Source organism: Canis lupus, chromosome 36 (genome assembly GCF_011100685.1).
Source record: "Canis lupus familiaris isolate Mischka breed German Shepherd chromosome 36, alternate assembly UU_Cfam_GSD_1.0, whole genome shotgun sequence".
Taxonomy (NCBI): Eukaryota; Metazoa; Chordata; class Mammalia; order Carnivora; family Canidae; genus Canis; species Canis lupus.
The window spans coordinates 26,511,570-26,538,766 of record NC_049257.1 but is presented as its reverse complement, the minus strand read 5'-3'; the positions used below and the strand labels follow the sequence as shown (position 1 = coordinate 26,538,766).

General features: G+C 42.9%; 1 protein-coding gene and 1 long non-coding RNA gene across 4 annotated transcripts in view; one reads left to right on the top strand and one right to left on the bottom strand.

The window, feature by feature from the left end:
• Window positions 1-4,253: 4,253 nt before the first annotated feature.
• On the top strand, window positions 4,254-15,647 carry LOC119867855. The gene is made up of 3 exons (XR_005384854.1): window positions 4,254-4,940; window positions 6,149-6,290; window positions 15,128-15,647. It is a non-coding gene; the product is annotated as an uncharacterized LOC119867855 (long non-coding RNA).
• A 1,309-nt stretch (window positions 15,648-16,956) lies between these two features.
• Window positions 16,957-27,197, bottom strand: part of NUP35 (nucleoporin 35) — a 39,815-nt gene continuing 29,574 nt past the window's right edge. For all 3 annotated transcript variants that reach the window (XM_038585051.1, XM_038585050.1, XM_038585052.1), the window contains exons 5-9: window positions 24,765-24,906; window positions 21,581-21,650; window positions 20,215-20,343; window positions 19,018-19,182; window positions 16,957-17,605 (exon numbers count right to left, since the gene is read on the bottom strand). In XM_038585051.1, the coding sequence (XP_038440979.1) occupies window positions 17,528-17,605; window positions 19,018-19,182; window positions 20,215-20,343; window positions 21,581-21,650; window positions 24,765-24,906 (584 nt within the window). In that variant the 3' untranslated portion in view covers window positions 16,957-17,527. The remainder of the gene's footprint in view (window positions 17,606-19,017; window positions 19,183-20,214; window positions 20,344-21,580; window positions 21,651-24,764; window positions 24,907-27,197) is intronic.

Sequence of the window (27,197 nt, the reverse complement as noted above, 5' to 3'; positions counted from 1 at the left end):
CCTGGGCAAACGGGCTGTGCCGCACCGGGTTCCGTCCACTCCAGTTTAACCCCCGGTCGCAGCTGCTCTGCTCCGGGTCCCCGACCCCGCTGGCTCCCGGGCCACAAGCTTCCAGAAGCCAGGGCGTCGTCCCTCCCATGGGGCCGGCCGTGCCCGTGCGACCCCGGGGTCGGGGTGGCGGTGGGACCCTGGAGGCCACCAACCCGCATGCCTGATGAGGGAGGCCTGCTTGCTTTGCTGGGTCCTAGGCTGGTGACATCGGGGCAGTGAGGGGACCCCCAGCCTGATGCTGCCTGCACTGCGGGTGTCCCCAGGAGGCCCGGGACGGCCCCACGGGGTGGCCCACCTCACCCAGGCCGCAGTGGCCCACTGGGGCAGCAGCCGGCCCGTGGGAGCCCGGACGCTGCTCCGTCTCGCCTCTGCAGCCACCCCAGTTGGCCACCCCCACCGCCTCCCACCCCAGCTGGCGGCCCCACAGCCACGCTCCCAAGGAGAAGGGATGGAGAGCAGGTCTACGCGGGGCTGCCTCGTGGACTGAGCAGCACCCGGGCCCCACTCAACCTCCTTCCCTCATATTCTGAGACGGTTACAAACAAGACTTGCTCCCTTCCTGCTGGCCGAGTCCCCTGAGCGCAACGTCCTCCTCCTTTTGGGTCCTAACCCCTACGGCTCCGTCTGAATGGGACAAGGGTCATCTTTACTGTCACAGAACAAAGGACGTGATCCGAGTCCTCTGGACAGGGCTCTAGACGAGGGAAGCCCTGGATGAACTTGGAACTGACGGGGGAGCAGTAGGTGGAGAGGCCCTGAGGTATTGGGGCCCCCTCCACACCAACAACCACTCTCTACTTGCTCCGGGTGATCTGGGACTATTGAAACCCCCTGACTCTCCGCACTAGTGAGTCATGCAAAGGGGGGGGGGCGGGGGGCTTTTTCAAACCATTTTTCATTCCATGATTGTTTTAGTCGTTCGTGTTTGTTGTCATCACTGCCATTTTGCCTTAATTCTGCACTGAGGTGATTTCCCAAAGGGCACAATTTTTAAGAACCCAATCAATAAATAAATACGCTCCATGGCTATCTAAACTGTAAACCCAAAATATTATACCAAGTGATTATGTTGAGATTATTTATGCATTCCCTTTTAAAGGTCACTTCTCTAAATTGAAGGCTTTCTATCAAACTGACATTGCCTGTGTTTTGCTCATCATTGTTTAACCTGTAACAACCTATTTTCCTCCTGGGAGCAGAAAACCTCATTAATTCACCCAGGTTTGACAGCCAGGGCTGTAAGGAATTCAGTGCGTATTAACACTTAGGTAGCACAACCTCACTGAGAACTTTTCTTCCCGCCAACACACTGAAAATACATGGAAATATAGCTTCACTAAAGAGGCTTGCTTGAGAGCCAGCGCTCTACCTAAGGGATCGAAAATATTGATTCCATTGATTGTTCCTCTTCAAAGTTTGATACGCTGATCATATAGGGTCGTTTTGTGAAGCCAGCCCTGTAGCATTTTCAAATCTCTCGGTGACTCTGACCCTTCACACTCCAGCCTCCCTCTTTCACATATTACGACCCATGTGATCCCACTGGGGCAAACCGGATCATCCAGGATGGTCAAGATCCCTAATCTGATCGATTCACAAAATCTCTTTCGCCAAGGACGGTGACAAAATCTCTTTCGCCAAGGTTCTGGGGGATCAGGATGTGGACATTGTGGGGTGCCACTACTCTTCCTACCGCACTGAGGTTTAATTTTATAATCAGTTGTCCATAAACTCTCTTCACAAACACCTCCAGGATGGTGTCTGAAGTTTCCAAGCTTGGGGGCACCTGGCTGGTTTGGTTGGTAGAGCGTGCAACTCTTGATCTCAGGGTAGTGAGTTCAATCCCCATGTTGGGTGTAGAGATTACTTAAAAAAAGAAAGAAAGAAAAGAAAAGAAAGGAAAGGAAAGGAAAGGAAAGGAAAGGAAAGGAAAGGAAAGGAAAGGAAAGGAAAGGAAAGGAAAGGAAAGGAAAGGAAAAAGAAGTAAAGAAAAGAAAAGAAAAGAAAGAAAAGAAAAGAAAAAGAAAGAAAAAGAAGAAAAGAAAAGAAAAAGAAAAGAAAAGAAAGAAAAAAGAAAAGAAAGAAAAGAAAAAAGAAAAGGCTTAAAAAAAAAAAAAAAAGTTCCCAAACTTGGCTACATACACAGGAGGGTGGTATCTAAAAACCTAAAGGCTGCAAGTTCCTAGCATAGGAGAGAGTCAAAAAGAGAAAACTGGCAGGTTACAACAGCCAAGAGGAGACTGTTTGTGGACTTTATAGCTACAAATGACTGATGTATTTATTTACTCCCTTCCTACTAACACCGGAACAGGTAAACATCAAGAAAAAGTGCTAAAGCAACATTTTCAACAGAGATGAAACTGCTCGTCAGTAGTTACTGGGAAGTTAGTGAATATGCCAGGTAGCTAGTTGCTGTTCGTGGAATGTTCTTGGTTGTCACAACGATGGGGAGGGACCCTAGTGGCATTCAGCAGGTGGGGACAGACATGCCGGATACACTGCAACACGGGGACGAGGACTACACAGATTCAGTAGGAAATGGCAACCACATGGCTTGTGTAGGTGAGAACCTGTTTAAGATTGCTTGGGCAAGAAGATGTGAGGTAGATGTATCTGTGTGTGTGTATATGTATATATGTATATATATATGAATGATACCAAGCCATCAAAAAGGATGAATCTTGCCATTTACAGCGACATGGATGGAACTGGAGGGGCTGAGTGAGGTAAGTCAATAAGGGAAAGACAATCATATGGTTTCACTCATATATAGAATATAAGAGATAGCACAGAGGATCATGGGGGAAGGGAGGGAAAACTGAATGGGAAGAAATCAGAGAGGGAGACAGACCATGAGAGACTCTTAACTCTAGGAAACACACTGAGGGTCGCTGGAGGGGAGCCGGGTGGGGGGATGGGGTGACTGGGTGGTGGGCACTGAGGAGGCCGCGTGATGGGGTGCGCACCGGGTGTTATATGCAACTGATGAATCACTGAACACTACCTCTGAAACTAAGGATGTGCTATATGTTGGCTGATTGGATTTAAATAAAAAAATAATCATTATAAAAAAATAAAATAACTTGGGCCTAGAACCTAATTCCATTTTACACATGAATCCAAAGTATTTTTTGCGTTTTGTTATGCAGTGACCATATATGTGGTTCGGTGTAATCAAGGACAAGATGTATTTTCTATTCAGAACTTAACCAAGAGTCGCTTATTATTTTGGAAAATCCTACCATCACTAGTCATGCTTCCTCGACCTTCTAGTGCAATCCGATCTGCATCGTCAGCTACTGCGGCCAGTGTGCTTCTGTGTCGACACACAAGTCTCTCACGACATCACTATGTCTTCCGGTGTAATTGCGCTCACGGATTTACATACCACAATACATGTGTATTATATATTATTTTATTCTTCTCTTTGTCTTACAATTACGGCATTTCCCCCCCTAAATTTGTGTGTGCGTGCAGGTTACAGTGTCTATGAATTCCTGGCTCCGAGAGTAAAAGAGGCAAAACAAAACACCTGTTATTTAAGGGAGCCTTTAGGAATGTGCTGGATTTCTAGAGCTTACGCCTAGCGTCGATCTATCTACACTTTGGCCTTGATTTTACGTAGCCTTTGAAAATCACAAATATTCCTTACTATAGTCACCAAATAGCTATGAAGATTTCACATGCCACTTTTATACCACAAGCACTTTAGGTGGCTGCGTAGAGCGTGGTTTTATTCCATGTCTAACGGCCCACAACGAGTCCCTCTACCAGACCCCAGGGACTTTCTCTAACACTATTCAATCTGCACTTGTGGACTGTGGAGGAAACACTAAACAAATGTATTTTATTATACTAGTAAAAGGGTAATAACAAAATAGAGCCCCATTTTGAAAAATAGGGACGTGTTATGATACCAGTTCTAACTACGGGAATTCAGTGTGTGTAAAAAGTGACCTTTTTTTCCCCCAACAAGATAAACAGTGTGACCCTACACAGAATGTTAGGCAGTAGGTGTCTGTAGAGGGAGAATGCTTTACTCCCTTTTTAAAAACACGAATTGATATTTTATTCCTATCTCTAAATTTAAGGACATAGTTTTCTATGTCCTAGAGAATTTTGATGTATATGTTGAGTTTTTAGAGGGAAGGGTAATTCCTTTAAAAGGAAACATACTGGATAACCCTAGGTTGGGGGAGATATGCACATAAACTAAATATAGGTGGGCTTCCGTGAAGCTGATATCAGCTTATCAACCCCAAAAAAATAAAAAAAGTAGAAAAAACAGAAAAGAAAAAAAATTGCCAGAAGCCTCAAAAAATCACATATTTACCACTGCTTTCCTGAAAGGAACAGTGTAAGTGTTACATAGCACATCACACAGAGTTGCCTAAAATTCCTCTTGACATCTCTCCCTCTTCCCGATACATGGCCATTATTAAGCTTTCTTCACAGTCCCCGTGTGTTTATAATCACAGACCTTACCAGTCCCTTAGGATAAGGGTTTTGTACTCCAGGACAACCACTTTTTTTGAGAGACCAGCCCACCAAGGTTTATTAATCATCTATCCCAGTTGCTCCCTGCTTTGGTCTTGTCTTCGAGACCACCTCACTGAGATGCTCTGGGCCCTGCTGCGTCTCAACAGCCTTAACACTTACATCCTTGCAAGTCATGAGCCAGACTGGAAGCTCCTAAACCTGAGCTACTGTGTGATATCTGAGCCGTTACAGTTATCAGGAGAGTCTAATTGCGTATGTTTTTTTAAGGCTCGATTTCACCTTTTTCAAGAGCACTCCTTCCATGAACCCTTGACCCAATTCTACCATCTACCAAATCCTTCCTTCCAAGATGGACCTTCACTTCTCCGGACACCAACCACATTAAACAGGTTAGGAAGCAACCACTTCCAAATCTCCTTTCCTGTGACTTTTTCATTTGCTTTTTATCTCTTAACTGTGAAACCGTTTAAATATCCATTTTCAAATTTTCTAAGATACTCTTTACTGTGGAATCATTTCTACTTCCTACTGAAAGAAAAAAAAATAAAATCTTTTTATGAAAAAAAGTAAAAATAATAAAATCTTTTTATGACTTGACTCTAATTAACTACAAGCCTTTTATGCCTCTGTTACTAGGCAGTATGAGATTCATTAGAGTTTCCGTCCAGCACCGCCCAAAAGGGACTTTGTATTTGGAAGACATGACTGAGCATGGTCACTAGAAACACACATCCTATAGAGATCTACATTAAAGAGATCCCAGAATTCCCCAACCCTTTGACTTCATTTAATTTGTTCCCAAAGAGTAATCAGTGGATTGGAGTTAACTGGAAACTACATAGGTAAATAGATGGATAGATAATATAATATCCATATCAATATCTCTACATGATTTTCTAGTCCTGAAAATTCTGCTTTCTTTCTTAAATAGTTCAACCTCCAAATAGGTCAGCTGCCACTTATCAGAATTAGCATATAGTCTCCTTCTTACTAATGATATCAGCTTTCACATAACACCTGATTTTCTCTTCTGTGCAAATAACTCTCAAACAGAAAAACCGAAAAAGGGGGAACAGATTAAGACAGAAATGACTTCCTGCTTATGTTCAACTGATGTTCCCTTTAAATGATTCTTATCCTATTATACCGTATATATTTTTAGAAGCTCCTTCCAATGCTTTTTTGAAAAAGATCAGAGTGCAAATATAGACACACATACTTACATAATATAGTTATATTTTCTTCTGACACTTCCCATTCTGATCCCTGTTAGGATATTTTTCCCCACTCTGGCAAAATATCTAACATAGATTTTATTTTTTTCTTGAAGGTTAACACAGTCTCTATCAAACTTAATATAAATATAACTATTCTAGGAGTGATTCTAAAAATCACTATCGTTAGCAGGATGGAAAGGGCCTCACAGCTGATTGGCAAGATAATTTGCATCATGCCCAGCAAAGGGCCAGAGTTAAACTTTAAGGATGTTTTTAATTTTTTTAATCGTTTTATTTCATTGTAATCTATTTCATCACGGTAAGTGTACGAGGAGGTTTTTAAAGCAGGATGGCTTCGTATTTCTTTTGCACACTCACAGAATTGCCAACGTCAAACTCCGGTAGCTCTAAAATCACTCGGGGCCGTTGTTTGAGGCCATTTAGCTGAACGCACCTTTGCACCTTGAATGGAGCCACTCGTGCTATCGCGTCTCCCGCCCGCCCACAACTCTCTACCGACAGGTAAGTCTGCGTAGCAGTTTGAAGAGATTAGAAAAGGAATAAAATATTTCCAGCACATGAGATTTATCCAACTATTTCTTGAAGACTGGCCTCTTTAGGATTTTTTAAAGTATGGAAGAGCTGCAATTTCCCACCGACGGGAAGGCTGCACCTCATGCTCCGAGCTCCCCTAACATTTACTCATCTAATAGTTACTGCTCCCCAGGTGCTGTCTTAAGCACTTTTAGACATCAACCCATTTAATTCTTTCACCAGCCCCAGATGATAGACACGAATACCATCTCCCGAGATGGGACGGCCCGCGGGGGGCGGCATCTGCCCCCGAGGCCCACGCTCTCCGTCGTGACGTGTCTTTCCTTTGTCTCTGTTTGGGAAGCCTAGACTATTTTAGAGGCGTCACGGAATAGGATGCTTTTTTTTTTTAGTGGACGGAGGTGATCAGAGGTAAGATGGGAGAGAGGTGCGCCCCTGGGAGGAAAAGCGACCTGGTGCCACTACAAGATTTGTGATACCTTGAACTTCATGACCTGAAAGTGTTTATAAGTCTCTATTTTTTGAGTGTCTACATGTGCCCCCCGTCGACCCACTTGGAGCGGCCACACCTGGGCCTGCCGCGCTGTCCGTTGTCGGCGGCCACTGGGACGCCGCCTATAGGCCTTCCCAGTAGTGCGAGCTAAAGCCACTCACAATCCCCGACCTGGCGTGGCTTTGTCCTCCAGCCCGCCCAGCCCGGCCTGCTTTCCCGGGGCCCTGGGGACGCTGCGGGCCCCGTCAGGCCTCAAGTGGGGGCCTTTGCACACCGTCGCCGCCCCGTATTCCGTTGGTCAGAGCAACTCCCCGAGCTGCCCCAGGCTCGGGGGGGCAGGGAAAGGGACCCCACTTTGCAATGCAAGGAACTGCCGAGTCATGTTGCAAGGGATACGGGCATGAAGTACACAACGGGGCGTCTGGCGGCCCGTCCTCCAGGCCCCAGGCCATGGCTGGCCCCACTACCCGGCGCCTCGCTCTCTGCAGCGCAGGCAGCAGCCTGGACCAGATTCAAGGTGACAAAGCAAACCCCAGCAGATCGGAGAGCCCCCCAAAGACGTCGAGACCCAGGAGTGCACAGCTACGACTCCACCCGCCACGGCCGGAGCCTCCGGACACCCCGCGGCGCCTCCCTGCCAGCCCGGAGCAGCCGAGCTGTGGGCCCAGGGACCCCCGAAGGGCTCCAGCGAGGCTGGTCCCCAGGCGGCACTCTCGGGAGCGGGGGGCAGACACCAGACTTGGGGAGCCCGGAGGCCAGGGGCGTCTAGCTGGAGGATGGGGGGGGTGGCTCCGGCCACCGCGCTGGGCTCTGGACTGCGACCCGCAAGGCCACGCGCCTGCCCTCTGGTGCCAACACCACGCAGTCGTCAGAACAGGTGACACGCGTGGTCTCCGGCGCAGGTAAGTCACAGGGCCCCCGACGCTGCCTTTTATTTTTCTCCTTTAGTCCCAGCCCGTGACCTCAGTGTCCTGTGGGTGGGACCTGTCTCCGTGGACTAGGTGTGAGCTGACTCACGACAGGAAAGACCGTGGGGCACCCAGCAGACTTCCCGGGTGAGGAGCGAGCGAGCCCCCGTGCAACGTCACAGGCCCCCGATGTCCCTGGGCCTTAGCGACTAATCAGTCGTCACCCTAACCACGAGCATCTCAAAACTCACAGGACTAATTTTCTTTCCCACATTGGTCACAGCATCAGTCGTTGATCTTGCAAGAGCTTTACGTCGAGCCCGACAATGTGACATGGGGATCGGGGTTCGGTGGGAGCAGGAGCTTGCTGCCTTGAGGGTGTGCATCGCGCTCCGGTGAGCGGGCTTCCGGCGCTGGGACAACCAGCTGGGCACGAGGCAGCTGGGTCCCCGGAGAGACTTGTCACCGTCAGGAAAGAGTCGTCACAGCAGTGTGCACCCATGCCCAGCGTTGGGCTCAGGGGGAGAGCCTGCCAATGAGACCCTCCCCCCCAGGGACTCGGGGACTCTGGAGGAGCATTCTGGAGCTCTGGGCACTTGACCTACTGCTTCAAAGCTCGTGGCCTCTCGTGGGTGACAGGGTCAGCTGGGGTGACGGAGACCACAAGGGCACCCAGAGGGTCAGCCTCGGTCGTCGCACACATGACGCCGAGCACAGAGCTTGGAGAAAAGCTCTTCTCGGGAGGATTCCCACGGCCGGGCCACTCGTGGTCCTGCTCGTGGCCCCCCTGAGCCACAGCTCCCCGCCCGCGGGCTGGGCTGCCTCGATGGGACCCGTCCTGTTGAGCCACTACTGTGTACGATCAGGAGGGGACCAGGAGCTGTGACGGGCCTGACTCACTGAACTTTGCTGCATGTGCTCGAGGCCGCCAGAATGGAAGGGCGTGGAAAACACATCCCAATACTAGGGGACACTGAAACAAGGAGCTTAAAGACAATCTTAGGATCTTTTCTCTCTCACTTAATCCTTAGCATTTTGGTTATAACAAGGACTTAGCTCGTGGGAAGAAAATGCCAAAAAAGAAATAGGACGACAAAAGGCAGTCAAGGATTAAAATTGACTTCAGAGAGAATTCGGGTTGGCTGTGCTACAGACGAGAGGCACCGCTTTCCTCTAAATGAGTGAAAATGACTTTAAATTCACGTAATCGTTCCAGATCATATTAACCTGGATTTCCTGGGGAGGAAGAAAACATCAAGTAATGCTGAAGTTCGGAAAGCGTCAAAGCCTTTGCAAACTCCCCAAGTTACATCAGGGGTCAAGTCACTGGGCTTTCAGCCTCCAAGGGCGGAAGGCAGGGACCCGAGGGAGAGCCTGAGCGTCCCCCACCCGCAGTCAGGAGGCCCCAGGGACAGGATTAGTGAACGGGCCACACACACTCCTCCTGAGACTCCTCCACCACAAAGCATCCCTTCCCTTCCCGTTTCACTCGGGGGGGGGGGGGGGGGGGGTGGTTCAGGGGCTTATCACTGCTTCAATCCAATGACCCCAAACGGCTTCAAACAGGGCAACGTTTATTATCTTGCAACTCCTGGAGGCCTGAAGTCTGGAGAGCTGAGAAGAGCCCCCACTTAGAGTCTCCCCAAAATGAAGAGGTCAACAGGGAGGCTGCTTGGGAGAGGCTGCTTCCTCGATGTCCCCTCGAGGTCCCCATCCTCCCCCTCCCCGCTGTCCACTGAGGGCTCCCTTCATCCAAGACACTGTCCATGGTTCAGGGGGTGGAAAGCCTCCTCCAAGCTCAAGGGCTCCTAGGATTAGGCCCCACCTAGATAACCCGATGCCCTGCCCACCTGGAGGCCATACCCTTTTGACGTTTGCTTGTTTTGAGCTTTTCTGTTTAAATTGAGGTGCAATTAACATCCTAGTTTTAAGTTCCCAACAGGATTCGATGTTTGAGTGTATTAAGAAATGATCAATAGTCACGAATTTTTCTATATGATTTTTATTTGTTTAGAGAGAGTGCGTGTGCGAGCGGGGGGAGGGCCAGAGGGACAGGTTAGAACGAGAACCTCACGCAGACTCGGCGCGGAGCGTGGAGCCCTCCCCAGGGCTCAATCCCACGACCCTGAGACCACGGCCTGAGCTGAAATCAAGAGTCCAGTGTTGAGCCGACTGAGCCGCCCGGACGCCCCCCAGTTTCCTTAGGAGAATGTTTAAGATCTACTCTCAGCAACTTTCAAATGCGTATCAGTGTCATTAGCTACGGGCCCCGTGGTGTACGTCCCATCCCACGCCTTATTTAAGACTGGAAGTTAGTACTTTGACCCCCTTCACCCATCCTACCACCCCCCACACACCTCTCCTCCTCTAGCAACCACCAGTCCCTTCTCCGTTATCTACGAAGATGGATTTGTGGTGGTTTTGTTGTTCCTCTGTTGGTCTTTGCTTAGGTTCCAAATAGGAGATCCTACGGTATTAGTCTTTCTCTGCGGGACTCACGTCACGGAGCACAACGCCCACAAGGTCCATCCGTGTTGCTGCATTCTATCACGGCTCGGTGATACTCTGTTGTGTACACACACTACATTTTTTGGACCCACTGATCCAGTGGTGGATGCTTACCGTCGTTTCCAAATCTTGGCTATGGTAAATCAGGCAGCAGTGAACATGGGAGTGCGCACATCTCTTTGAGTTAGTGTCTTTGTTTTCTTTGCATAAATACCCAGAAATAGTATTACTGGATCACGAGAAGGTTGTACTTTTGACTTTATAAGGGAACTCCACTCTTTTCCACAGCAGCTGCCTCCACTTATATTCCCACCAACAGTACTTAAGGGTTTCTTTCTTCTCCACATTCCTCGCCAACACTTGCTATTTCTTGTGGTTTTGATAATAGTTATCCAGCAGGTGTGAGGTGGTATCTCATTGGTTTTGATTTGCATTTTTCTGGGGAGGGGCAGTGAGCACCTTTTCATGCACCTGCTGCCAAGGGCCACGCCCTTAATCATATCTGCTCAGCTCCCTTTGCCATGTCCTACAACATATTCACATGTCCTGGGGATCAGGATACTGGCATCTTTTGGGGCCATTACAGCAACCCATCACCAAGAACGAAAGTTCAAGATCTTTATTAAGGTCTAGAAGACCCGATGTGACCTGAGCCACATCACCTCATCTGTTTTCCTACCACTCCTCCCCTTGCTCACTCCACTCCAGCTTCCTCTGTGCTGTTCCTTGAGGTGCCAGGCACACTCCTGCCTTTGTTCTTGCTGTTCCCTCTGCCTGGATCGTTCTTCCACAAACTCCACCCTCACAACCTCATCCCCTTCACATCTGCCCAGATCTCAGCTTGTCGAGGAGGCCTACCTACTAGGAGGGCTATTTAACACCCCAGTACTTCTGATCACTTTGTCCCCAGAGCAGCTACGACCCTTGAACGTGCCCTGTGACTTACTCACCATGATTATACCCTGTGGTCTTCCTGCTGGAATGTAAGCTCCACGGGAGCGGATACCCACCTGTACTCCTCTGATGTAACCCCAAGGCTCTAGCGCGTGTTAAGAGCTCAACTATATTTACTTCAATTGGTTGTTGAAAGAACTTTTCCAAATACTGCTAGGATTACAGGTACTGTGTACTCTTGCAGGTCATACAAACCGTAGTTTAGCTGCTTGAAATACGGAGTTAGATCTCCTTGATACTGACTTCTCCTTTTTAAATCAATGACCTAACTCAGTGTTTCTATGTTTCGATTCATCAATATTCCTTTTATTCTGGCTCAAAAGAAAACTCTGAGAAACAACCTATTTATACCTATTCATTCCCTCCAAAACATATTTTTGATCTTTAATGATAATAGTAAATACATGCAAGAAGACACCAAAGGCTCAATAAAGGGCAGATAGGAACAAAGAAAGTTGTCAATATTTCGAAAAGCGTAAATTTAGCAATTACTTTTCATCTCAGACTTTCCAGCTTGTTTTTACTGTACAACTTCACTTCGGGCACTTCTGCCCGTCTCCACAAGATGGAGCTACCTCTGTAGTTTGAGTTAAATGTGTCTAAGACACTTGGAACAGAACATTATTGTCAACAATAGAAAATCTATTGAAGTTCCACTTCAAAACCTGTTTCTGCAAGAATTAGCAGGTGCTTATAAAAGAAATGTGAGAGAGACAGACTGAATTCATGAAAAAAAAAAAAAAAAAAAAAAAGAAAAGGTCTTCCAGATTGGCCAAGAAATAACCCGGTAGGTCACTTGTGACTGGAGAGGCCCCTTCCAGCCCAGCACAAGGGCCCGGGCGCCCCGGGCTGCAGAAGCCTGGGCCTTTGAGTTGCCAGAACTTCCTGCGCTAACAAGGCCTAGCTAAGTGCTCGCTGGCACAAGACCCAGGAGGAGCTGGGCAGAGCGTGAGGCTCGAACATTCGCCCTAACAACCGCACGCAGCCACCTATCCTGAGGTGTTCATGTGTTGCAAATGTGGAGAGGACTTTAAACATCCAAGTCATTCACTTCCTTGGTCTTACGTTGTTTTTAATACTTTCTTTTCAAATAGTCTTTTACCAGGTAGTTGATTCTCGGGCTGCACTGGGAACCCAGGAGACTCATTTAAAACACCTCCACAGTGCGTCCCAAGCAACTGAAGCCAAATGACCTAAATACGAAAGAAACCGCACTAGGGGGATCCCTGGGTGGCGCAGCGGTTTGGCGCCTGCCTTTGGCTCAGGGCGCGATCCTGGAGACCCAGGATCGAATCCCACGTCGGGCTCCCGGTGCATGGAGCCTGCTTCTCTCTCTGCCTGTGTCTCTGCCTCTCTCTCTCTCTCTCTCTGAGTGTGACTATCGTAAATAAATAAATTTAAAAAAAAAAAAAAAAAGAAACCGCACTAGGCCTCCACGGCACTGCCCCGTGAAGCATCCGGTTGCTGTCCTATTCCTCGAAGTATGGATCCACGTGATCTTAGGGAGATGTTTATTATTATTTTTTCAAGATTTCACACGTGTGTGTGTGTGTGTGAGCGGACAAGCGCAGGCACACACAACAGGAGGGCAGGGGCGGGGGGGAAGGGAGGGGGATCTGCAGCAGACCCCCGCTGAGCCCAGAGCCCCACCATGTGGGACCGTGGAGGGCGCCCTCCCGTGACCCTGAGAGCCTGACGTGAGCCCAGAGCTTGCCGAGCCACCGGGGTAGGACATGCGCTCTGCGGGCTCACCCTGTTCCAGTTGCTGTGTAACCTGTCTCCCTAAAATTGGGTTTACAGCACCCACGTCACTGTGTCTCCCAAGGTTGTGAGCTCAGGAAGGAAGAGGCTAGGCCCATGGGGTGCAAGCGGCTCTCCCAACGCGGTGCCGGCAGGGGGCTGCTGGGAGACGTGCGGCGGCCTCCCCTCCCCTTGTGGCAAATCAGGGCCTCAGAGCCCCAGGTACAAGCTGGTCCTGCACAGGCCAGTCTGGGGGCCAGTGGACATCACCCCCTACCCTGTGAACCCAACACCTGCACAGGAGACACAGACCCTGCCTCTCGGGGGCGCGGGGGGGAATGTCAAATCTGAAGGCATCCTTAATCTTCCACATACTCATTTTTTTTTTTTTGAGACTAGTTAGCAGGCGGATTGACTGACTTGCTAACTACTCCATGATGGTTAACGATCAACGGGTCCTTACTACACGACAGGCGTCGACCTAAACGACTCACACCGTACCCGTTCATTTAGTCCGAACGACCCCGTGAGAAAGACACTGACGTTATTACCATTTTGCTGATGAGGATGCGGAGGCACAGAGATGTAACTTGTCCAAGGTCCTGTAGCTTAGTAGACACAGGATTTTAAGTCTCACTCCAAAATCCACGCTCTTAATTATTGTCAAAAGCAAATTCTAAAATTCCAGTAACTTAGCCACTATTTTCTCACTAACCAGTTAGCAGCACAGGAACGTGGGCCGCACACACTATCAACGTTCACGGACGGTAAGTAAACACCCCGAGTCAGGAAAGTAAGTACTAGGTCCATTTCGTCAGCTATTGAAAATGATGTCAGATGGATTATTTTCACATTAAATCATGACCTACTTAAATGTTTAAGTTAAAATACGGATTCATTTCCTGACCTGCAGTTAATTTCCAAAACTGGGTCTCTGAGTTACAGCACTCAAGCTTTGGCTGCTTTAGCATTCAGAAATCTCCCAACTTAAGAATTTTAACTTCCAGCAGCTTACTACATCCAAGGAGAAATCCCAACTCTTGGAAAGCCTACCTGGACCACCGAACAATTTAGTTAGAATAGTGTTTAATTTTGTGGGGAGGGCGAGGGTGGAGGTTGGACTGGGGCACAGGGAAACTGCAGGTGCAACTGTTCCTTCACGAGTGGTGGTCACATGGTTACTCACCTCATATTCCATTCAGCTGCATTTTCATTTTCTGTATTCATGTCTTATTTGGTGATTAAAATGCTTTTTAAAAAGAAGGGAAACTAAAAAGGTTTTGCTTTACAGACAATTTAAAAAGATCACAAGCAGATACGCACCAAGCCTGAGGCCAGCTGCCCTCAGCCCTACTTTCCCAATAGGAGTCAATTCTTAGACCCAGAAGAAACAGGAAACGACTTACAATTGTGGAGAGAATTTTCAGGGCCCCAGCGAGGACATCCAGTAGCAGTTCCCCCAAGGCTTCCTCATTGCTCTTCTCCTGAAGAGAATCCCCCAGGAATTTTAAGGCCTGTTAGATACAAGGTCATAGGTGACCTGATGAACCCCAATGTTCTCACGGCTCCTGAAAAATGGCCCGTCAGTGGGCAAATCACGGTATGTAACCAGGGAAACTCGATCATTCAAATAATGTGCATTGATGGCCTCAGGTTCATTAAAAAGTAAGTGGCACATACTCAGGCAATCCTGGAAAGGCAGGTGGGTGCCGGGGGTGGGAGGTAAAGCACAGAAGTCCAGCTTTACCACATGGGTGCGGTTCTGAAGCCCTACAGCGGGACATCCTGAGACATCTCTCTCCCAAGGACAAATTGTTGTACCTCGTTCCTCCCACCACTACAAGAGATGAAGCATGTGGTAGGCTGCTGGATTTTTGAGACTACACAAAATAGATGGGAAAACACTTCAACCTATCCCATAGGGGACCCGGAAGATTTTAGTGGAGCCACGGGGAGTGGACACCCGACACGTCTTAGCGCCAAAGCATCAATCACACAGCACAGCCGCGTGACCAGGGTGGCCCATCAGCTCAGTGTGGTCAGATCTGCTGGCCCCCAGCCCGGCCAGCGTGGCAATAACCCCCAACACATGCAGCACGGGGGCCAAGCAGGCCCACAGGCTCTGAAGTCTCATGAAATGGTGGCCCAGAACCCTACATCACGTACCCCCAAGATACTGACACCTCTCCCTCTGTTCACAGTCTACGACTTAGCCGGAGTTCACTACCATCAGCTAACGGGAGAAAAAATACAAGTTTCATTCACGGAGGGATGAGTTTCTGTACGCCGAACATGGACTGCTGCCGTGTTCGAGTGGACGAGAAAGACGGCAGCGAGGGAAGATCCACCCAGTGAGCTGAGCTTCAAGCAATGACGCTGGTCAGCACTCTGGTGGCGACGTGATGTCAAATTCAATGCTCACCGTAGACTTTGTGTCAACAGCTTCCCAGTAATTCAGCTCGTCTGAGCACATTCTCTGGTCCATTTCCCAGGAAGCGCTCAAGGAAAACATGTTTCCTGAACTCCTGCAAGCTGACGCCTGAGAAGTAATTTTTATGCTTCAAAATCACTTTTGTTAGAAATAAAATATTTTGTTCACATTTTCCCCAAGTATCTTAAATGTATTATTTTTACCTGGCACAGTGCTGTTTCTAAGTCACTTGCTGTTTTTATCTAGATACCCAAACCTGAAGTCTTTATATGAGAGAACATTCTCAGGTAGGCAGAGTGTTCTTTCAATACGTAGCTCCAAGTTTTTTAAAATTATTTTTTTTAGCAAAGTACACCTCCCTAGGAGAGCCCAAGTTCAGCATCTGCCTTGGGCTCAGGTCCTGATCCCAGGGTCCTGGGATCGAGCCCCACCTCCAGCCTTCTGCTTAGCGGGGAGCCTGCTTTTCCCTATCTCTCCACCTGCCACACACCTCCGCACCCCCATGCTTGTGTTTTCTGTCAAATAAAATCTTAAAAAAAAAAAAAGTACTCCTCATATAATTCATTCTATTTAGGCTCTAAAGTTTGTCATTTTCTCATGAACCTTTTTACATCTTTCCTGATTTGTCTTTTAAGATTTTATTTAATTATTCATGAGAGACAGAGAGAGAGAGAAGCAGGGACACAGGCAGAGGGAGAAGCAGGCTCCATGCAGGGAGCCCGACGTGGACTCAATCCCAGGACCCCAGAGTCACGGCCTGGGCTGAAGGCAGACGCTCAACCACTGAGCCACCCGGGGATCCCCTTTCCAGATTTCTAAAGCCATCCTACTTTGACATTCTATTTCCTGTAAGACATTATCTGCTGTTTATCTGCTTTTGTGTTTATCCTAGTTTAGTCTTCATTTCTAAATTATTTTTCCTTTTATTTTTAGTACTTTCCTAAGTTTTTGAAATTCTGATTGATATTCATACTCTGTATCACTTTCAAAACATCTTAGAAGTCATTTTTAAATAATAGGTCATAGTTCAGATCTACTATGGGAATGTCTGGTGTTCAATGTCTTTAGGATATTTTGCTCCTTTTTCTTAACATCCATTTTTTAAAACAACTTTGCATGACTACAGTTTTATGTTACTTATTTTTGTATGAAATCAGCTTCTCTGAAATTGCAGAGTAACTTTTCTAGCTTTCTCAGTTTCCACTTCTGTAGTATTCTGTAGTATTGAAAAATACGGCACTTTGCTTTCTCAGATTTTCCTGGCTCTTTTCGTTCATTTTGGTTTTTGTAGTGTTTTTTTTTTTTTTTAATTGAGATGTAATTGACATGTAACACCCTGTAAGTTTAAGTCATACAATGTGTTCATTGGATATATTTACATCTTTCCTGGCTCTTTTTAAGTAAATGATGTAACGGATACAAAGCCAAGTAAGCTACTCAGATATAGCAAACAAGTACTCTTGATTTACCTCAGGTCATGACCTCAGGGTCCTGGGACTGAGCCCCTCATCCGGCTCCCCACTCAGCAAGGAGTCCTGCTGGTCTCCCTTCAACACTTCAACTTTTTTTAAATAGTTAATAAGTCACTTACAAAAATGGTTCAATATATATAATTGACAAAGTTTATTATCAAGAAACTTTAGTGGGTTTTTAAAAAGACTGTTTTGGTTTTAGAATACTGAAGGATGACAATCCACAATAGGACATATATAAACAAGATAATTAAAATATTAAATTAAAAGATCATAATTCAAATTGTTAAGTATAATCTTTGTGTCTTGTCAGAAGGAGCTGTACAAGTTACCCTTCATGAAATTCAGCCCATTAACTCCTGAAGACTACAAAGCCTCACGACAAATTCAATTAGATATTTTACAGTAATCAATGCTGAGTTTTTTGTGCTTAAGCATGCAATTATCACAGAAAGCACCAAATCCTATTTACAGGGATTTTTTTTTCTTTAAAACGTGTCTCAAGCATCTTTTAAAGTGCGAGCTACAAATATGCTGTATCCTTAAAGAAAAAGGCTTCTAAGGAAAGTATGAGCCAGCTTTCCAATACCGCCAAGAGTGGTTATATAACTAACCACAGGAAGTTGGCGGTACTCTGCTGACTCTGTTTTAGTGTAGCAGCCTCCTCCACGGTAGGTGAGTTCTCGGTTCTTACTATACTACCAGCCGAACATGTACTCCATTGCTTTGGATACAAGACTTTCATCTTTTTTTGGCGTTTGTCTGTCAGAAATAACCTATTCAAAAAAACATACACAATTGTTAGGTTATAGTTTCCTCAGTATCATAATCAATTCTTGACTTAAAAGCTAATTTAAAAGAATCGAACAGTTAAATCCATTTGTAGTACTGAATTGTATATTTAATTATTAATATCTGGATTTAGTCAGAACATCCTTTGCTTTAAAGGAAGGACAAAATCTTATTCCTTTGGCAAGACAAATTATATCTGCTCCTTATATCAGGAAACTGAACAAACACACAAAAGCTACAAGATTTTCTTTTTAATAGCCTATACACCCAGCACGGAGCCCAATGTGGAGCTTGAACTCATGACCCTAAGCTGAGATCAAGAGTTGGATGCTTATCCAACTGAGTCATCCAGGCACTCCCGGAGATGAGGATTTTAAAATACTGGTTTAGGGGCGCCTGGTTGGCTCAGTCAGTAGAACTTGTGACTCTTGATCTCAGTTGTGAGTTCAAGCCCCACACTGGGTATGGAGCCTACTTGGAAAATAAAAAAATAAAATAAAATACTGGCTTAAAAGAAAAACCTTAAGAAAAAAAAAAAAAAAAAAAAAACAGTCCTAATCTCCAAATATCAAGGGAAATCCAAAGATTAAATCGTCACTGTCTTATTAAAGCATAGGGTAAAAACTTTTATTTGCTGTTTCAAGAACCATGTCTGTGGCTAGGCAAGTTCAGAACCTGGTTAATTAAGTAGGGTATAATATCACATCCTGAATGAGAGTCACAATACTTTTATCATTCTTCAATGTATACATGAACTTTCCCTTAAAATTCTTTGAAATGAGCAATTTTGAAATGCGAGCTGGTCAGTGGTTTTTCTGATAACTCTAACCTGAGGTTATTTGTGATGCCATCAGATTTAGTCATCAATTTTTTTTAAGATTTTATTTATTTATTCATGAGAGACAGAGAGAAAGGCAGAGACATACACAGAGGGAGAAGCAGGCTCCATACAGGGAGCCCAACATGGGACTCAATCCCGGCACTCTGGGATCACACCCTGGGCCGAAGGCGGGAGCTAAACCGCTGAGCCACCCAGGGATCCCTAGTCATCAGTTTTAACACAGTTTTTAATATTCCCTCATGCCAGAGATATTCACAAGAGAAACTTTTAATATATGCAAATATAACTTAGAAAAAATTAAAATAAACTCTCAAAATGTTTTAAAAAAATGGCAAAGTTTCAATGTAAGTTTTCAATTGGCCATAATTCTAATTTTTAAAATAGGAAATTTAAGAATGCAAAGTTTATAGGTATTTCAAGGCAATCACGTCAGTAAGAATTAACCATCAATCCAACGAAAAAGTTAAACATGCTATGCATTTCACCTTTTAAAAGTATATCTTTTAATAAATAAATACATAAAGTATATCTTTTTTTATCCAATTCTTAAAATACCTGATAGTCACTAGTAGAAGCTTTGTATGCTGTAGCAAGAGGTCTCATAGTAGAAATCCTAGGAGTACTTCCAGGTTGGGTTGGTGTACCTAAGGTTTTGATTGGTGGTGTAAAGGCTAGAGATGGAGATGATAAAGCACATCTGTCATTGTTTTCCATAACACTCTGGAGAAATAAAGATAAAGAACTTCTCTGTTTATAAACATAACATGTTATCTATCATCCACTATTACATCCTACTTAAAAAGAAAACTTTATTTTTTTTTAAGATTTTATTAATTCATGAGAGACACACAGAGAGCGAGAGGCAGAGACACAGGCAGAGGGAGAAGCAGGCTCCATACAGGGAGCCCGACATGGGACTGGATCCTCGGTGTCCAGGATCACGCCCTGGGCTGAAGGCGGTGCTAAACCACTGAGCCACCTGGGCTGTCCAAAAAGAAAACTTTAATAAAAGGGGCATCTTTTCTTTGATCTAATTAACCTTTCAAATAATTTTAGCCTTGATAAAGCAATGTATGCTTTTTAGCTAGTTTTTGATACACAATGCTCGGCCAGAAAATCCACTTCAATACTTGATCAAAACTAGAGACTCACAACAGCAAAAATCTAACAAACTACTATGAAAAAACACAAGGAAGAAAAAGCAGAATCTTGGGGAAATCCTGGGGTGAGGAGAGGAATAAAGTCCAGTGTTACTTAGTAGCTAGGAACCCCAGATTCTCCTCTATAAGCATCCGTTACAACACAATATAATAATTACATAACTAAAAAAGCTTCAGCCATTTAATAGTTAATCCTTTTAACCATTCCAGTGAAATCTTTCGTTCTACTGAAATAGCAGCATTCTTTTAAAGTATTTAAGGAATTTGATGTTGCTTTGCACAACAGAATGAGAAGTTAAGAAACCTAAAATCTAGGTCTCACCTTTAAAAACACACTCTGGATAAGTTACTTAAATCCTCTTGGCCTCTTTATCTGTAAAATTAAGGGGCCAGTATGGATTATTTCTAAATTCTAAAGTCTTGTGACTACATTTTTGGCTTCCCATGAAAACAGTACTGTAACACCATCACATTTTACAAAGCAAGAAAAAGGGGCATAGTGCAGCCAAGTGGCATAACCGTCAATGTCAATGCTTAGACCCATGCTCTCCGTATAGATTAAGCCACTTTCCTTACATCAGCAATAACTTACTTTATCTATACATGGTTTTACACCGATCATGATGGACTCTCCAAAAATCCTCCCATCTTTGCTTAAGGCTTTCCGGGCCTGCAGTTTAGATTGATAACGAATATGCATCCAATTTCCTGTGTTAGACATCTGCAAAGAATGAAGTTGTTTTTTAAAACATAAGAAATATAAAATCTAAGAAATGAATTCTGTTAGAAAATACAAATATATAAAGATATATCTGCTTCCACTTTTTTTTTTAAGATTTTATTTATTCATGACAGACACAGTGAGAAAGGCAGAGACACAGGCAGAGGGAGAAGCAGGCTCCCTGCAGGGAACCTGCTGTGGGGCTCCATCCCAGGACCCCGGGATCAGGACCTAAGCCAAAGGCAGATGCTCAACCACTGAGCCACCCAGGAGCCTCTGCTTCTACTTTTTATTTAATGCCCCATTATAAGCCGTATGCTAGGATTGAAAAAAAATCCTATTAAACAATTTCAATAATTTCTACCTAACCCTCAATTCTCTATCAAAAATATCTGGCAAATATTGGAGTTCCTAGCTCAGTCATTAATAAGCATATGACTCTTAATTTTGGCTCAGGTCATGACCTCAGGGTCCTGGGATCAAGCCCCATATGGGGCTCTACACTCAGCGAGGAGTCTGCTTGTCCCTCTCCCTCTGCTCCTTCCCCATCTCGTGCACACGCGCACTCTCTCTCTCTCAAATAAATAAATAGAATAGAAAATAGAATAGAATAGAATAGAATAGGATAGGATAGGATAGGATAGGATAGGATAGGAGGCAAATATTCTCTGAAAGTAAACTAATTCCCAAAAAGATACTTGTTTCTTATAAATAGGCTTTATTAACACTATTAAGTTTATAAAAATTATACTCATCAATCTAATTTTCTGTAGGAGTTAGTCAATCCCTGCTAACAGAAAAAAGATTTGTTATTCATAACTTGTTATAGGTAAGGCAAGGTAAGATACTTTTTCAAAAATGTTCAACATAAGGTTAAAAAAAACCCTAAGAACTCTGTACATCAGGAACTTCTCTCTTTTCCTTTATCTCCAATAAAACAAGCTCATACTGGAAGACAGTAATATAAATATTTCCCATAATTTTTGTTAAAAGAGACTGTGAACTATTTAAGGGTGGGAGTCTGAAATTCTCATTCTCTTGTTTATCTTCTCTATCCCTTTTTATCAACTACTATGCAACTTCTACCCTTCTACACTCCAACAGATATATTAAATGAAAATTTAAGAAAGAAAAACTTTAGTTTGGAAAAAGTAGACAGTATTCAGCAGCAAAGTTTCCCTCAATTCACAGTTGGTTTTTTTTTCATACTAAATCTTGAACTGAAAAGAAGCCTTACCACATGTTTTAAGATATTCCCATATTGTGCAAATTGTAATAATATATAGGAAGCAGATGCTTGAGGAAACCTGAAAAAAGAATTGTCCAAATAGTCAACTTCCATAACAAATACAAATGCAAATTAACATACTTGTAAGTGTTTTAAGATACGGTCCCAAGAGACTAAAATATTAAGGAAACCCCTGATTGCTGTTTCCCCCATGTCAGCTAAATCTATCATTGCCTGTCACCCAAAAACAAATATGTTAAAATTAGTTTTGACTCAGCCATTCTTCTCCATCCCTATATTCCATCTATGAAATCTCTAAAATTCCACTGCCACTGCCTTACCATGCCCAAAGAACTAAGAACTTGCAGCTCTGTATATATTTTGCAAGAGTGTGTGAGCATGTATATAGGAGTATGTGTGAAATACTGAGGTATACTATGGTTATTAAAAGGAAACGAATTTTAAATTATATAGTCCTTATTACACATTGAGCACCAATTGAAAATTCAGAAATTTAGTTCTCAAACAAAAATGAAAGTCAGTACCAAGTATCAATGGTATAGAAACATTTAAAAGGATGGTTACCAAGATTTTAATAGCCAAAATCTGAGAAAATTGTGATTTTCATTTTCTCCTTTATAAAATTCTGTATGGTTTAAATATTTTATCAGAATTACTATTATAATCCAAACAATAAAGTTATTTTAAGTTGAAAATCTGGAGTTCTCTTAACCAACAGCTTCAGTTAGGGAGGACTTGAGACAAACCATAAGAGACCCTTAATCAAGCAAACAAACTGAGGGTTGCTGGAAGTGAAGTGGGTGGGGGAATGGAGTAACTGGGTGATGGACATTAAGGAGAGCACATGATGTAAAGAGCACTAGGTATTATATAAGACTGATGAATCACTGACCTCTACCTTTGAAACTAGTAATATATTATATGTTAATTAACTGAATGTAAATAAAAAATTTAAAAATTTAAAATAAAGAAGGAAAAAAACCTAAGGAAAAAACGGAGTCACAAAAATAAATGAGACGTGTACATATTAAAATGTGAGTAAAATACTCACTGCATTCAAGACTCAAATTTTATAAGATTTCTAACCTTTTTTTTTTTTAAGATTCCTAACCTTAAAGTAAAGCAACAAGTGCCTATAAACCAGAGCTGAAGAAAATAAAAATGAAAGAAAACTAATGGTTGCAGTAGGAGGTATTTGAAAAATAAAATGTAGTTCTAAGACCCTAGGACCACTCTGAATGGAAACATTCCAATATTCTGTAAAAGAAGTACCCTAAAACAATGAATGAATGAATGATGACCCTGAGTCAACAGGAAAAAGTTAAATTATCAAAGAAAGAACATACATATTTTAGATATACTACCCTATAAATGATCAAATTATTAAATGTTTCAGGGTGGGGTTGAGTGGGTGACGGGCACTGAGGGGGACACTTGACGGGATGAGCACTGGGTGTTATTCTGTATGTTGGTAAATTGAACACCAATAAAAAATTAATTTATTAAAAAAAATAAAAAAATAAAAAATAAACACATACTGTTAAAGGGTAAAAAAAAAAAAAATGTTTCAGTTCTTGCAAACTCATATGGTTACTAAACATAAAACCAACAGAAAATTAAGAGGTATGAAAGTGTTGATCTTAAAAATGAAGAAAAAGACTAGCAGAAGAACTTCAAGTAATTTATCCACTTACTGAGAAATCTAAAAGAGACACCATTAATACTGAGCCTCAAAAACAGACTTAAGGGTGGACGTCCAAGTTCAAAAACACAGCCATGCCATGAAAGAATATGAAAATTTAAATAAAGAAAAAAAAATCAAGAGGCCATCCAATTGCTGTGGGCTAAGCATGATCTTTCTGGAGAATAAGAGAAAGCAATGATCCTAATTTGTCACCTAAACAGGATCAGTAACAAAGAATCTGTGGTAGGTTACACACAGAACAGGTGTCAAGTATTGCCTTAGAAGAAAAATTGCAGCTGGGAAGTGGAAAAAAAAGGACAAAAGTGGGAAGGACAAGTTTTCACTGTAGATTCTTATAATTCCTTTGAATTTTTAAATTTTAAATAAATTGAACATATAAAGTCCACCAACATTTACTGTGTATTGTTCAAGAAGCTCATGTGTTATTTTTATACTTCTTATCCCAAAACTAAATATAGTAAGATCCAGTATCAGTATGACACATCACACTTTCAAAAGCAACCTTACGTAGTATGGTAGTACGGTATGAACAGTAACAGCTTAAAAATCAAAGACCTAAGGTTTTTTGCGGACACTTTACTTAGAACTAGATGTAAACCTCTGAATAAGTCATTTAACCTACTACTTTGGTTTTCTCATATGTAAATAATGCAATGTGATCTCCAAAAGCTATACAGTACTTTTTTTTAATCTAATAATCTATTCAAAATGCATCTAGGGCTGTCATGTACAATTTCTATTAATACTCAATATCTTGTGACTATTAAGTACCAACCTTGGGATACAGTATGTATGTATATGTATGTATACGTATACACACACATATGAAATTCGATTTTAGTTCCAAACTGGTTAAGTCCAATATAAGCAGAGAAATAACCACTACAAAGAAAGGAACTCCTAAAGTCTAAAGATGCAATACTATTCCATTATCCAACAAATAGGCTTAAGAGAAAAGAATATGAGAACTGGCAAACAGATAAACACAAATACTGAACGCTTGTTCAGAGGGGTACCTGGGTAACTCAGTTAAGTGTCTGACTCCTGATTTCAGCTCAGATCATGACCTCAGGGTTGTGAGATCGAGCCCTACTTCAGGCTCCATGCTCAGCACGGAGCCTGCTTAAGATTCTCTTTCCCCCTCTCCCTCTGCCCTTCCCCTCCCTCTTTAAATAAATAAACAAAAATTTTAAAAAACAATATGCATGCTGAAGTGTCAGGATAAATGATTGGTAGTGATGTGTGCAACTTACTCTGAAATGTACCAACAAAAAAGATGAGCTAATGGAAGATAAAATGAATGTAAGTAAAAAATTAACTGTAAAAGCCAGGTGGTGGGTATACAACCATCTGCTGTGCAATTTTTTTTGATATGTTTGATATAATGTTTATTATAAATGTTGGAGAAGGTTTTTTTTCTTTTCTTTTTTTTTTTTTCTGGAAGAGTAAATTATTCAGAAACCTTACCCAAACACAGTCACCCAAGTGTCATCAAGGTGATCTTCAGAAGTCAGAGAATCTCCTTGAGTATAAAAAGGATCCAGCTGTGCAGGAGATAATGTTGTCTTTCGTGGTTGACCAATGTTTGCTGGACTAAACATACTTTGCCCTATATTAGTATATTTAGTAAGTTAGTTACAAATATAAACATCTTGGTTTATTTTAAATCAAAGCTCTCAGTTTAAAATGAAAAAATACACATTAAAAGTTGGCAATTGCATAAATATTTCAAAATATACAACTGTAATCAAATGATAATTTTATACTACCGTACAATTTCAGAGCTCATTAATAATTGAGTATAACTTATAATCTTGCAAAAGTTTTATTATTTATTATAAATTTACTAATGTTTTAATTTTCAGTTAAGCCTACACCAGAAGGATCTCCAATCAACCTCAAGGACTTCTACTAGATTCATATTCCAAAGTACCACTTTCATCACAAAACCTTTGCCTTAAAAATATGCAATAACTCACTACCTACAGAAAAACCTAAATGCCTTGGCCTCCACAAAATAGTTCCAACCTTACTTTTTCAATATTCCCCTAAAGAGTATCTACCCTAGTTCCTGAGATATAAATGCAGTTTTGTTTTCTTTTATTCAGGTCATTTCTTTCTGAAATTTCTAACACTGTTTTCTGCTTATCCTTCAACAACAACTACCAATTAATGAGTACTGCTACATCGCCAAAAGGCCAAGCTAAATGCTTTACAACATGTTCATTTTATTTCAGAGGCACCATTATACTAAGACCACACATTTCTGAGAAGCAGAGATTATTCCTTCATCTTTGGAGTAGTAATAATGAGTCAAACAAAAATATTTTTACAGCACTTAACTATGCACCAAGCAGAGGTTGCCTGGGTGGCTCAGTTGGTTAAGCATCAGACTTTTAATTTCAACTCAGGTTATGATCTTAGAGTCATGAGATTGAGCCCCTCATCGGGCTCCATGCTAGGCACAGAACCTGCTTGGGATTCGCTCCTTCCCTCTCCCTCTGTCCCTCCCCACACTAGCTTATGCCTCTGCCCTACCAAAACACACTAAGCATATTCTAGGTTATTGAAGAGACAGTAGTGAACAAGTTAGGCTAAAATAAACAAAAACCCCACCTATCTCTAATACAACTTAGATTCTAATGGAAGACAGGCAAACAAGTGAATAAAGTATATTAGAAAACAGAAGCTCCTACAGAAAAATAAACAGATAAAGCAGAGAAGGGAGACAGAAGTGTGTGTGTGTGTGTGTGTGTGTGTGTGTGTGTATATAGAAGGGCTAAATGAAAAAAAATATTTCACTGAGGTGCCATTAAAACAAAACCCTGATAGAAATAGAAGTCAGAACATGCCAATATCTGAAGAAGTAAATGTTAACCGGGGAAAAAAATCTTGTACAAAGGCCCTAAGAAAGGATATGACTGGTGTTTGATGAACAGTAAGAAAATCAGTATTTGCATGGTAAGGAGGGGCATTTGAGGTGAAAACAAGTATATTAGCACAGAGGTAACTAGAAGCAGATCATGAAAAAAACCTTTGTGAACCACTGTAAATAAAGCCTCTGGCTTTCACCTCAAATGAGTTGGGAAGCCAAAGGAAAATTGTGAGCAAAAGTGACACAACAGGAGAAAAATTTTGAAATAATGAACAGCAGCAATTTATTTGGAGTACTTATTATACCATTTTTACATGTACAATTTTATTTTTTTTTAATATTTTATTTATTTATTCATGAGAGACAGAGACAGGCAGAAACACAGGCAGAGGGAGCAGCAGGCTCCATGCAGGGAGCCCAATGTGGGACTCGATCCCAGGACCCCAGGATCACGACCTGAGCCAAAGGCGTCTAGACGCTCAACCACTGAGCCACCCAAGTGCCCCAATTTTATTTAATTCTAACAATCTTATAAGATAGGTCCTATTAGTAACTCCACTTAACAAATTAGGAAACAGGGAATGTTAATGTCTAGAAGGGCAGCTGGAATTCCAATCTACATGATCCAAATTCAAAGTATAAGCTCTTAGGAAGTAGCCTAGTTAACACTTGTATTTACTCCAGCAGCGGTTTGTAAAAGTGTGCACTAGAGACCAAGAGCTCCCTATGATCCCTCTCACAAGATCAGCCAAGTCGTAATTATTTTCATAGTCATTTAAGGTTTCATTTGCCTTTACACTCTCACTCTCTCATGAGTGTACGGTGAACCTTTCCAGAGGATACCTGGTGTGATACAATCAACTGAGATTGAATACAGAAGCAGATAGGAGATTTCAGCTATTATTTTAGGCCAAACATCAAAATCTGAAAAGCACAAAGCAATGTCACTCTTCTCATAAGAATCTTTTCTTGTAGAAAAATATTTTATTTTTAAAAAAAAGGTTACTTAGGTTTATATGAAACAA